Raw genomic sequence first — 13,940 nt, forward strand, 5'->3', positions numbered from 1 at the left:
TAAGGCTGGTTAGCAGTAGAGCCAGGATTCAAACCCAGGCAGGGATTCCAGAGCATGTGCTTTTCTCTATGGCGCCACAAGGTGCCAAATAGGTCCGTCTTTACAGTAAACCAATGCACACACCAGAGTGCTTTTCTATTTATACATACATACACACAGTCATAAAACCATCCGTTACACCTTTGACACACTTAGCCTTGTGACCAAAACATCCAGATTTCTATGGGAAAAATTAGGAATTAATGATGATCTGAATGTTGTGTCTCCCTCTAAAATTCATATGTTGAAATCCTAACCTCCAAAGATGATAGTTTTAGAAGGTGGGGCCTTTGGAAGGTGATTAGAACATGAGGGTGGAGCCCTCAGGAATGGGATTCGTGCCCTTATAAAAGACACCCCAGAGAGCATCCTCACCCCTTCCTCTATGTGAGGACACAATGAGAAGGTGCCTTCTCACCATGAACCAGGAAGGGGCCTTACCCAGAAGGTGAATGTGCTGGAGCCTTGACCTTGGGCTTCCCAGCCTCCAGGACTGTAAGCAGTGAATTTCTGTTGTTTATACGTCACCCAGTCTGTGGAACTTTGTTATAGCAGCCCAAACAGACTAAGACAATCACTTTTCCTACACAAATATACTTTTCTAAATAAAAACATCACTTTATATAATAGCTAAGAAAAAAATTCAAAGGGGGGAAAAATCAAGGTGTAGTCACCATTCAATTTGGCCTGGTTTTATCCCTGAGTTTCAATCAACTATTTCTTCCCAGTCACTGTGAAATTTAGTGTCCCATGCTTAAAGTTGTTCCTAGAATTATTTCACGGGAGGAGTGTTGCAAATTAGGCATGAAAGTATCAGTACCTTTCTCTCTTCAGTGAGTCTGCACCTAGTATTTGCAGGCCCCTGGGCAAAGGTCACAATGGAAGTCCATGTGTCATATGTTTAAATATTGAAAAGTTATAAATTAAGCCAACATATTCCTAAGTAAAATATGTCCTAGCCACATAAGAACTTGAAAGGTCAGGTTCAAATTCAGAGTCCCAGCAGAGCTGGCCTGCGCGATGACACGCCACTTTCCTTCTCATCTCTGGTCCCTTCCCACAGCTGGAGGGCCAGTGTGCACGTGTGAATACTACCCCCACACTGTCCGTGCTCAACTACACTCTCCACAAACTGCTTCCCAGTGGCCATACCAGGATCTAGTTGTGCCAGTGCTGTGGTTGGACCTTTGTAGAGCCCAGAAGTGGGCTTGAGTCCATCTGGACAGGAATTCCGGGGTACCAGGTACCGACAGGGGGCTCTGGGTTCATGGTTCCCTGCCCCATGGTGAGGAATGTGACTTAAGCTAACATTACTTTGTCTTCTTCAAATCCTATTTTCTCTCCCTATCAACTGAAAGGAGAAAATATCACAGAAAAAAGAAAAGATAGTTTCTCCACTTCCATCTCTAACTCTAGCCTTCTCTAGTCCTATGCTGGAATTGGTTAAAATAAATATGAATAGTTTGGTTAAAGCATGATACTGGACTTTGTGAATGTTAGTGACTCTTCTCCCCAGTCAAAATATACTTTGTAGTCAGCCCCTTTAGCTAACATCTCATGCTGTTTGACCTGGGTGCTGTCTGAAATAAAATAATCAATTTTAAATTAGTTACTTGCAACTCTCTAAAGACACAGGTGCCAAAGGACGTGCACAGGAAGTTTACAGAAGCACTATTTGTAATTACCAAAATTGGACACAAGCCAAATAACTATCAGTATCTGAATGGTAACTAAATTGTGGTATATTCATGCAAGGGAGTATTATATAGCAATCACACACACACACACACACACACACACACACACACACACAAGCAAAGTTTGTAAGACATGCTTGGCCTTAATAGAACATTATTCTGGAAAAGTCAAACTATAGAAGAGAACATATCTGGGTAAATCCAGTTACCTACCTCGCTACTGTCTTTCAGGCTTGGTCCATGCAGCATGCTCTCTCAACCCTAGACTTCTATTTCCAAGGAACCCACATGCCTAACCACAGTGAGTGAACTGAAAGGAATGACTCTTACCTGGGATTTCTGATGATTGGCTCTAAGAATAAATGGCTTAATCAGAAGCATCCATGGTACAGAAATCAAAGCCATGATAACAAAGAAACTTTGGACTTCTTGCTGCAAGACCAGAATGGTAAGATCCTATCACTTTAAGGTGATCACACAGCATACTTTATATGATAAAAATGCGAAGTGTGAGTCATTTCAGTTGCATTTTATTTTTTTAATATTTTTTATTGATTTCAGAGAGGAAAGGAGAGGGAGAGGTAGGAACATCAATGATAAGAGAGAATTATCAATCGGCTGCCTCCTGCATGCCTTCTACTGGTGATGGAGTCCATGACCTGGGCATGTGCCCTGACCAGAAACTGAACCCTGACCTTCTGGTTCATAGGTCAAAACTCAACCACTGAGCCATACCACCCAGGCCCATTTATCTATTCTAAACCAGGCTCTCCCCCTCGTGTTGTACAAGCAACTGGAGATTTATATTATCTGTTGCTCTTCTTCGATAGTCAAGCACAACAGTAAGACAGCCAGGACAATGCTGGGAAGGGGCTGTATTTATCAACCTACAATGTCTCTCCCAGCTGCTTGACCCCAAAATGAGGTTATGGAAACTTCAAACTGTGTCAAGATAATTCATCTTCATACTAGGGCTTGGGAAAACCAGTCAACCCCAACGATGTTTTTAATGAGAAAAAGCTGGAAAAGCCATGCTCACTGCATATTCCAGACTAAGTGAGGGCTTCAGTCTTCATGAAAAGGGCTATTAGCACGTGAACTGTTTGGTGAATTTCAGTCCTTTGCCTAAAAGTGAAGACTTGCTTGGAAATCCAAGTAAATTTTCATTTAGACTCAGGCAATGAGTAAATTAACCTTCCAAATACATTCATTTAATGCTAACAGCTAGGGGTGGTTCAAGGTTACCATTGACGTATAACAAAAAGATAGGATACCACCAGAGAGCTTTCAGAGGTATAAGTCTTCTCTGGTTATTATCGAAAATAGTCTCTTATTTTTTCATTAAGAAAAAAAAAAAAAAAGCCCCATCACAAGGCATTTTTTCCTTCTTATTTGCTGCTTCTGAAGGGAAGGAGAAAACAAGTAGGAATCAAACTCCTGAGGACGTGCAGGGCCATGGAGCAGCCTGGCTTTCACCAGGGCACCAGGATGAGCACTCACTGTTGGGACAGGCGCACCGCAGGGTCCCCTGGCTTTGGGAAACTCGCTCTAGAACTTGACCCAGGGGAATCACCACCTATATCCGTGGGCCTTCCTTTGGTGAAAACTCGACCTTCAAGCAATATTATCAGGTTAATCGCTGGGAGAAGCCAGAGGAAGAGAACTATTTGTGTTACCAAAGAATGACTCACTGAGTGCTATTTATATCCAGCTCCCATGGAACATTTATACTGTTTAAAAATAAAATACCAAGTTGAGAGTGAAGCTGAAATAAATGGAAGGAATCAGAGTGGCAAAAGTCCGACCGTTGGGCGGTGCTGTCCACAGAGGAAGAGCCCAGAGGAAAACAAGAGAGAAAACCCAAACGAGCCGGCGGAAGCCCCCAAACGAGCCGGCGGAAGCCCCCGAAGAGCCTGACATGTGAACAGAGGGACTCCCCTTCCTGCTCCTATTTCCATTTTCTTTCTTGTAAATCTTAGCTGGAGTTTATTTTTACTTTATTTTTTTAATACATTTTTATCGATTTCATAGAGAAAGGGAGAAGGAGAGAGACATAGAAACATCAATGATGAGAGAGAATCATTGATCAGCTGCCCCTGCGTGCCCTCCACTGGGGATCGAGCCCACAACCCGGGCATGTGCCCTTGACCGGAAACGAACCCGGGACCCTTCAGTCGCAGGCCGATGCTCTAGCCACTGAGCCAAACTGGTTAGAGCAAGATAGCTCAGTCTTGCCAATAACTAGTCTCTGTGGTACTCAAGAGTATGAGAGAGACCTACCATAATTAGGTGCATAAAAGAAGAAAAAGCCCATAATACCTGATGTTTGTACAGGGGTGCATTCGAGGGGTCGTTATAGTTAAACATAAACATGTTGATGAAGTGGATGAGGATGCTGGGGGCCTTCTGGGACATGTGGACATCGTAGTAGCACCATTTGAAAATGATCATGAAAACCAGGTATCCAAACAGGCACAGCATAAAAATCATCTCCGGAATAAATTGCAGAAGGATGTTGAGCGTTTTTCTGAAGTATCTAGGGACACACACACACACACACACACACACACACACACACACAGAACAATGAGAAAAAATATCAGTAATTAATTATTCTTCCCAAAGCATACAATGTTAACTGCATTCACTCCCCTGGGAAGCAGCAATCATGCATGGATGGAAAGGAAAGTGCTTTTTGCACAAAAGATTTGGAGAGAAGCAAAGTCTAGAGGTCAAGTCTGAAGCAAAGATTGAGCCCACACAGTCAGTTGGCGATTTGGCCAAAGCTTCAAATGCAGGCCCAGCTCATATCAAAACATTGAAAACACACGGGTATATGGGGGTGTCTTGAGAGCTTTCCTCCTAAGAATGCCTTAAGATAGGGGGACAAAGTAGGGCCCTCAGGTTTTTATAGCCTGCAAGTTAAAAATGGCTTTCATGTTTTAAAATGGTGGTGGGGGGGACTAAAAAGAATACTATTTTATGATACATGATAATTACACAAAATTCAAATTTCAGCATTCATAAATCAAGTTTTTGGAACAGTCACACTCATCCCCTTATGTGTTTGTATTGGCAATGGCAGTTTTCACGTTACCGTCTGGCCTCAAAAGTCTAAAAGATTTACTATCTGTCCCTTTGCAGAGAATGCATGCCAACTCCAGCTCTAAGGCCTTGGGTCGCACAGACTAAGTTGGGGGCACCCAAGTGAAAAATATCAGAAAGAGCCCCATGCCCTTCGTTAATTGCAAGAGCTAGAAAAGGAGATCCCGTTTAAAAAAATGGGATTATCAGAGCTACGTGAGGCCAGCCTGACACTTAATGATGCCAAATAAGGTCTAGGCAGAAAGTGCCGTCTGGGATTCTTTCTCACTGAATCCACATGGTACTTCCGGGCAGGCAGGAGCACCAGGGTGCTCGTCATTAGTTCGCACACTAAGTACTTCCTATTTTTCAGTAGAATTGTACTTCTTTGGCCTTTCAGGTCAGGGGTCACTATGTGACTGGCTCTGGCCAATGAAATGGGAACGGAAGTGGCAGGTGTCACTTTAGGGTGGAAACTTAACTGTCAGCGGTAATTAACCAGTCTCCTCCCACCATGGCATTGGCAGCACTCCACTGGTGGCTGCCCATCAGCCCAGGTCCCAGTGTGAAGATGACAGGCACAGAGCCCCCGGTGGTCCTACAGTGAACATGTCATGGTCTTTAGCTTAGCAACTGAGATTTGGGGGTTATTTGTTACCTCACAATAACCTAACTCATTCTGACTACTATATTCTCATTCTATAAAAGAAAACAATCTCAGAGACGTTAAGCAACATGTCCATGGTCACACGGATATGAAAAATTGGAAGCAGTACTTAAACTTCTGATTCCAAACCCTGTATCATGTGTGTGACCTCATGCTGCCCTCACTTACTTTCAAACTACTCGGAAGCGACTCCTACCAGCTGCCAGGTCCCCACAGGGCGCCTCTGAACAGGCACCGTGGACACTGGCTTCAAAGATGTATACCTGCAGCAGAAGTAAGTTGGAGCTTTCCAGAGATGGTTCTTGATTGAAGGAAAGGAGTAGGCAGGAGAACATTAACAGCCAAAGAAGGGAGAGGGTGCTGCCGACAGGAAGAAATGACACCAAAGGGAATTTAGAATCTGAGGGCACTTTGGCAAAAGGCACTCTGTCCCCACTGGTGGGAGCTAAGACTTGATAGACACGAACAAGCCTTTCAGGTTGGGGGACACAAGGTGCTGTGGGCTTGCCAGCCTCATTCTGAACCCTCATGAAAATATTACTCACCTTTGAGGAATTCAGCTGAGAAACAGAGGGGCCATTTCCAGGCACCAGCTTGTCCTGGCTCACGCCAAGAGACATGGGGAAGGAACCTCACACAGAGGGACACGGGGCACAACCTGTGGCTCTGTCACTGCTCATGGGGTCAGACCAACAGGCGGAAAGAGAATCCTAAAACTCACATGTGATTGAAAAGGCTGAGAATGACGCCAAAAGTCATCTGGACGATCCCCAGTATCACCGACATCTTCATTTTATAGGAGTTCAAGAATGTTAGCTTGTTTGAAGCCAAGTTCCAAATCTGGGTGGGAAACATGAAGAAATGCTTGAGGCCAGAATCTGGATGTCCTACCAGGGTTGGGGACTATCCCACAATTTCCCCTGAGAAGTTGCTCTGGGATCCACAGTCTTTAATTTCAGTCCCGTTCCACTCATGCATTTTAGGTTGAGAAGGACCAAGCCCCTTATATAAATGCAACTCTGATGACAAAAGTGTCCGAACCATTAGTGCCAGTATAATATCAAGTGGCTGGAAGGAAACTGGGGAGGAAAATCCTACATGATTTTTCCCTGATCTAAATGAAAATAAATCATGAAATATTTTGGAGATCCCAAACTTGCCTCAGTCCCCTTAATAAAAGTGTAGATCTCCGGCCCATGAATTTATCCAATCCCTTCTTTAAAAAAAAAAAAAATGATTTCAGAGAGGAAGGGAGAGGGAGAAGAGATAGAAACATCAATGATGAGAATCATTAATTAGCTGTCTCCTGCACACCCCACCCTGGGGATGGAGCCCGAAATCCAGGCATGTGCCCTGACCGGGAATCAAGTCATGACCTCCTGGTTCATAAGTCGATGCTCAACCACTGAGCCACACCAGCTGGGCTATCCAACCCCTTCTTAATAATAAATAGCATGTTTGAAATTCTATAGTGCTTCACATTACAAGGCATCTTCCAGGCCCTTCGCAAGAAGTCACTGCTGTAGCCTATATTTATTAGCACTATGGGTAAGGCATGGTCTCTGCCTTCTCTGAAGTTCCTGTTTGTCAACTTGCAAAGTGATGGGCATGTGTATCTGCCTGCCCCCAGGAGAACAACACAGACAGCAAGCACCCTCAGTGGTCAGGGGGCTGATTCGTGACCCCACTCACCAACATTCTTCTTCCCCACAGAAATCTTAAACTCCCTGTAGTTTCCAATCCCCACCCTCAGGCAAATGATTCAAGTCCTCTCCACCACCTCTGACAGCTCTCCAACTTCAGGCACACCCCCCACTGCCTGTAGACACATCTTGAGGGCTTGTCGTACTGCATCTCAAAGGTAGCAAAGCCACAAACTTCTCTTCCCTCCTACAGTGACTCAGGGTCAGCATCCACCTAGGCACAGGCTCAATGCATAGTCACCTGCCCTCTCCCCTGTGTACACACAGGGGCAGGGACCACATCTCACTGCTTCTTTATAATGTCCGGAGTGGCTCCCAGCTGGACGATCACTAAGGAGGTTGCTGGGGAGGTAAGAGAAGGGACATCAGTGATGATGCCCACATACCAGAGGAGCCTCCCTCCCCTCCCCGTGTGCCTCGACCTCTAAGCTGCACCAGGCTTGCCCTCCACGGTCTGCTCCTCCTTTGCCCACCTGGTTAGCCAACCCCACAGGCTCTCTCAGCTTGGTGAGGGCAGGGTAACTAGCATGCTGCAGAGCCAGCCAAGCCTGATAAACTAACCATGCTCATCAGTAAGTACCAGGCACACACTAAGATCCTTAAATGTGTTTATCCTGTTTAATTCTAACAAAAACCCCATGAGATAGAGACATTTGTCCCCCCTTAGCTATGGTTTCACTTTTTGTGGTTTCAGTTGTCCATGGTCAACTGTGGTCTGAAAATATTAAATGGAAAATTCCAGAAATAAACAATTCATAAGTTTGAAATTGTGTGCCATTCTGAGAAGTCTGATGAAATCTCACACTGTCCCTTTCCATACCACCTGAGTCACGAGCCATTACATTGCCCAGCATCTCCGCACTGTACACACTTCCCGTCCGTTAGTTACTGAGTAGCCTTGGTTATCAGATCAATACTAACATAGTATTGACACTAACGTAGTGCTTGTGTTCAAGTCACCCTTATTTTACTTAATAAGGACCCCAAGGTGATGTTGGCAATTCAGATATGCCAAAGAGAATCTGTACAGTGCTTCCTTTAAGTAAAAAAGTAAGCACAATACAATAAGCTATTTTGAGATAGAGACTATATTCATATAACGTTTATTTCAGTATATTGTTATAATTGTTCTATTTTATTATTGTGTCCCATTCATAAATTAACTTTATCAGAGGTATGTATGTACAGGAAAAAACAGTGTACATGGAGTCAGTACTATTCATGGATTCAGGCATCCCCTGGGGGTTTTGGGATGTGTCCCCATGAGTAAGGGAGGACAACTCTATAAGGATTCCCATTTTACATATGAGGGAATTTATCTTAATTTCAGGGGAACTGAGTTACTTAAACACCTAGGAAGAAATAATACAATAGCAAATTTACCCCATTTATGTAGTATACTCTTTCTAGGTGTTTTACATGCGAAAATCATTTAATCTTCTTGTTATGGGAGAAAAACATGTCTTGTCTTCCCCCATTCCTAGTGGGAGTGGACTTCTTGGGGTACCACTGAAATAAACACTTCCAGGGGCCCCCACAGGAAGATGCAATATAGTAGAAAGCTTTATTTCCATAGGATTATGCCCCTGGCTTTCCAAGTCCCATTTCCCTTAGTCCAGCTATAGAAGTGTAGCTGGGGTGTCAGTAGAGCTCAAATCAGAGCCAGTGTCCAGAGTTTCAGGCCAGGATTTAAACATGGGCTGCCTGATTCCATAACCATTGTAATGTTCATTTCTTATAAAATATTTACAGACACCTTTAGAAAGACCACGCAGCTCTGATAGCCAAGTATTCCGTGATTTGATTCAAAATAGATGATGCATTCAGTCAATAAATGCAGCTGTAGAAGTTTACATTATGCAAAAATCAAACCCATCATTACTATAGGTAAGAGCTAACATAGGTACAGAGATGTTCTGTTTAACAGGTTATCTCTGGGGACTAGGACTGCAGGAACCGGAGAGGTGGGAAAAACAAGTCTTTCTTTTCATTTTTACAGTATTTTGTATTATATGGATTCTTAATCATACATATTATTATTTTATGATAAAAAGACCATAAATTTTAAAAAATCTAAGTGCTACCTGGAAGAAGATTATTTTCAACACCCCACCTTCTCTTTCACCCTCACATTTTCCTTTCTTTTTTGACTGGTGGACAGATGACAAAAACTGGGCTCAGTTCTGAGATGTGAATTACACCACCCTCCCTTTGTGGGGAGCAGACCTGGCACACAGGATTTGCTGCCGCATTAGATGTGGGCTCTGAGGGAAAGAGAGAGGACAGTGGGAGCAAAACGATTCAAAGCAAGGCCAATCAGACCCTAAAACCACCCCCTCTGTACTCCCTCACCTGCTTGCTAATCAGAAAACTCCCAGGACCAAAGATAAAGCCTTCCAGTCTACAAAAATCACAACTTGCATATCTTTTTAGCACTTTGCAGCTTGCAAACCAGCTTTCAAGGACTTTACCTCTTTGATAAAACTTGGAATGCAAGTGCCCCTGGGAACAAGCATAAACACATCCTGGGTAATGCTTTCTTTTTTTTAAAAAAAATATATATATATTTTTATTGATTTCATAGAGGAGGGGAGGAGTGATAATAACATCAATGATGAGAGAGAATCATTGACTGGCTGATTCTACGCCCTCTACTGGGGATCGAGCCCACAACCTGGGTATGTGCCCTTGACCAGAATTGAAGCCGGGACCCTTCAGTCCACAGGTTGATGCTCTATCCACTGAGCCAAACCAGGTATGGCCTGGGTAATGCTTTCTGTTTTGTTTGTTTGTTTTTAATTCTTGCCAGAGGATATTTTTTCATTGATTTTTAGAGAGAGTATGGAGAGTACGGGGGCGTGGGGGGCAGGCAGAGAGAGAAAAACATCACTGTGAGAAAGACACATCAACTAGTTGCCTCCTGCATGTGCCTCAGCCAGGGCCAGAGCCTACAACTGAGGCATGTGCCCTTGACCGGAATCAAACCCAGGACCCTTCAGTCCGCAGGCTGATGCTCTATCCATTGAGCCAACAGAAAAGCTAGGGCACTTTCTGTTTTTCTAAGGGAGGGGAGGAGGGCAGGCAGTGGGAGGCCCCAGGAAAACTGAAGAGGAGAGAGATGACCCACAAGATAGGAGAGATCACACAACCAATGTTAGGGCCAGTGCTGTTCCCTCTTAGCTGTCAGCAACTAAAGCTGAGCTTTTGGGTTCTCTGTCACAAAAAGAGCTTAGAAGATACACTTCTGGACTGCGTCTCCCAAGTTCAGGTCTAGACCACTCATGCTCATTTGGAGCACAAGGCTGCCACCTAGTGGTGATCTGCACTGGGCCACTACGAGTGCCTGCCTTCTGGAAAACCCCTTCATATTCAGTGTGAGGAATCACCTTTGTTTTGCTCAGCTCAAATCCAATTGAGATAGATATAACAAACAAAAGCTGACAATCTCTTTTTCCACTCTTATCAATTCTAGGCAGTAAAATTAAACAAAAATAAAAGCAAATCCATATTTTTCTAGGGAAAAAAAAATGTTACCTCACTGCAAGAAAATGCCAAAGTAGGAAACTTGATTAGGATGCTAAATTGGTGATCTAATATGCAGACTTTCCAGGCAACCAGGGCCTTTTAAAAGAAGCAGTCATTGCCCAGCCGGCGTGGCTCAGTGGTTGAGCGTCGACCTATGAACCAGGAGATCAGGGTCGATTCCCAGTCAGGGCACATGCCCAGGTTGTGGGCTCGATCCCTAGCAGGGGGTGTGCAGGAGGCAACTGATCAGTGATTCTCTCTCATCACTGATATTTCTATCTCTCTCCCTCTCCCTTCCTCTCTGAAATCAATAAAAATAAATGTTTTAAAAAGAAGCAGTCATTAACCGCCAAGACGTAAGTGATAGAGAATGAGACAGAGGTTTGGGGAATTGTATGGAAAACGATCCAGGGGCTGGGTCAGAGATGCAGGCAAAACACTTACTTGAAGTCAGCACAGTGTGTCACAAAAACCTTCCGTCCATGTAATTCTATCTCAACACAAGTTGGTTGGTTTGACAGGTTCTTGAAACTCAGCCCTCACCCCCCACCCCTGCCCCGATTTCTCCTCAGTCAGTCATTTAACTATTTAATAACTATGTAAGCCCAGAGGACATTGTTACCGGATCAATCCCAAATGGGTATGGGTTCCCAGAGTACACGCCTGGAATGGCGGGGTTCAGCTGTAAAAGTGGGTTTGTTTCCATCGTTTCCATGCTACATAGAGAGAAAGGAAAAACAAAGCCAGTGAGTGACCAAAGGCAGGAAAAAGTACTAGGGTGCCATCTGTCAAGCCAATCACAGCTAACTGCTAGTGCACGCATCAATTCGGCTCATTCGGTTATTCCATGAACGGTACTGAATCCCCACTGTGTGCCAAGTAACGTCCTGTGGCCTGAGCGACAGAAATGACCCACCAGCCCCCAAGGAGTATATAGTCTGAGCTTTCAAAGCGCTCCCAGCCTGGTGGGGTACATATAGTAAAAAAAAAATTAAAAAAAATTATACTACATCAGAGAAAAGGTAGGGGCAGGGATGAAGGAGCCCACAGAAATAGATTCCAGCCCAGGGACCAGCCAGGCACTTTCTGCCGGGAGCACGTGGTGACCCTGGAGGAGGGAGCTGGCTTTCACACAGGGGCCCTGATCTCTGTGAAACTCAGCCCTCAACAGTTGGGGTCCATGAATGTCTTTAAGTCCCTGTGTCATTTCCACCCAGAAGCACAAAACAGTATACATCTATAGAGGGCCCCCAAAATGAGTATGTGAAATGGTGAGAGACAGAGTGCTGGCAACTTTGACAGACTGTCTGCAAATACACCCCCTTCCTCCTGCAGCTGAGGTGCTAGAGGTGTTCGGTAACAGAGAGGAGAATTAGGGAATCTGATCATGCCCCCAGGCCCTCGATGGACAGTGAAGGCAGCTGGCACTAATTGGCCACCCCAGACACACACAGATCCCTGTCTTAACAACACACCTCCGGGCAAGTGGTTGGATTTCACTAGCAGAGGCGTGTTTGTGTGTCCACAAACCAGAAAGCCACCTCTGACGAGAGAGAACTGGCCGGGTACCCACAGCTAAGCCTGCTGTTGAGCATAAACAATTTCACTGAACACCAACATCAGACAAGGCCATCCTGTGACCACGATGGATCGAGACAAAAGCAAAACCATTCCACAACCATATCTGATATCAGAATATGGACAGCAACAGAAGGACATTGTCCAAATCACAAAATGACCAGTGGTAACCTTTATCCTCTTAGAGGCCAAATCCTCTAAGTCAGTCCTTTTCTTTTTTTTAAAAAAAAAGTATTTTTATTGATTTCAGAGAGGAAGGGAGAGAAAGATAGAAATATCAATGATGAGAAAGAATCATTGATTGTCATTGATTGGCTGCCTCCTGCATGCCTCATGCTGTGGATCGAGCCCTCAACCCAGACATGTGCCCTGACCAGGAATTGAACCATGACCTGGTTCATAGGTTAACACTCAACTACTGAGCCATGCCAGACAGGCAGTTGAGTAAAGTTTTAAAAACTATTTCCATGTGTTACAGTTACCAGCACAGTTACTGAGGAAGTGGCACAAAATCTCACGCTCAGTTGAGAAAATGGCATTATTTGTTGAATTTGTGAGTACACCTCTGGGCCGAGCCAGGCGTAGATTTGCTCAGCCATAGAGGGCCAGGGAACAACTCATCCCTGTCTGTGAACTTACTTCCATGTGCCATTTCTGAACATGGGTCGGACGCTCCAAGAAGAGCCGAAGATGTTGAAAGCCTTGGAGAAGCAGTCGTTGTAAATGAAGCCCGTGTAAATGGAGAAGATGCCCATGAGGAGGATGAGATAGCGCCCGTGGAAGAAGGTGTTCCAGATCTGGCCTCGGGGAGACAGAGAAGACTGTCAGTGATCTCTGAGCCGGCCCCGAGGCGTGTGTGATCAGGTCTCTCCATAGCAAGGCACGCAGGCCCTATGCAGATGGGCCACGCGACGAGGCAGGCACCAAAGTGACCCAAAGAGCAAGAGCACACACATCATGATTTTCCTGAGCTTCTACAGGTGACTTAGAAAAGTCTTGGACTGGTTGTTGCTATTGTGGAAACGAGCATAGAAGCCTCATATTCTTGAATTCAGCCTTGGTTAGAAAATGTGATTAAAGCAGAAACTGAGGCCTTACCTGTGAAAGAAGGGACTTGAAAGTGGATGGCTGTGTCTCGAGCACTTCCAGGAGGTAAGCACTGAGCTGGCTGCTAAATTTTACTGCAAGTCAAAACTATACTCATTTGGGGGGCGTCTCCATTAAAAGTTGAGTTTCTAAGTACATCCACTAAGAAGAGAAAGTGCTTTCTTCCAATACTGCAGGATGTGCAACAACCATCAGAACCGCTGAGTGGGACTTGGAGACTTCAAATATTTATTACAGGAAACTACATCTATTAAAATGCTTGTCATGAGCCTGGCCGGGTTGCTCAGTTGGTTAGAGCATCATCCCGATATGACAAGGTTGTGGGTTCAATCCCAGGTCAGGGCACGTACAAGAATCAACCAAAGAATGCATAAATAAGTGGAACAACAAATCATTGTTTCTTTCACTCTTTCTCTCTCTCCCTTCCTCTTTCTCTAAATAAAATGCTTGTCATGAAAACTGTATTAGTCATAGGTCGATTTATCACTAACCTTGCTTATGATTAACTCACTCTGACATGACTGAACTAGCTCTAGTTAA

The 13,940-nt window shown here is 44.5% G+C and overlaps 1 protein-coding gene across 3 annotated transcripts in view; it reads right to left on the reverse strand.

The window, feature by feature from the left end:
* The window catches only part of ATP6V0A4 (ATPase H+ transporting V0 subunit a4), a 64,166-nt gene that overhangs the window by 6,137 nt on the left and 44,089 nt on the right, over positions 1-13,940 (reverse strand). For 2 of the 3 annotated variants that reach the window (XM_080664440.1, XM_080664442.1), the window contains 5 exons: positions 12,933-13,090; positions 11,338-11,431; positions 6,209-6,327; positions 4,056-4,272; positions 2,067-2,168 (listed from right to left, as the gene is read on the reverse strand). In XM_080664440.1, the coding sequence (XP_080520566.1) occupies positions 2,067-2,168; positions 4,056-4,272; positions 6,209-6,327; positions 11,338-11,431; positions 12,933-13,090 (690 nt within the window). The remainder of the gene's footprint in view (positions 1-2,066; positions 2,169-4,055; positions 4,273-6,208; positions 6,328-11,337; positions 11,432-12,932; positions 13,091-13,940) is intronic. The other variant, XM_080664441.1, reaches the window with a different exon arrangement.

The sequence above is a fragment of the Plecotus auritus genome, assembly GCF_963455305.1.
Source record: "Plecotus auritus genome assembly, chromosome: 4".
In the NCBI taxonomy this organism is placed as follows: domain Eukaryota; kingdom Metazoa; phylum Chordata; class Mammalia; order Chiroptera; family Vespertilionidae; genus Plecotus; species Plecotus auritus.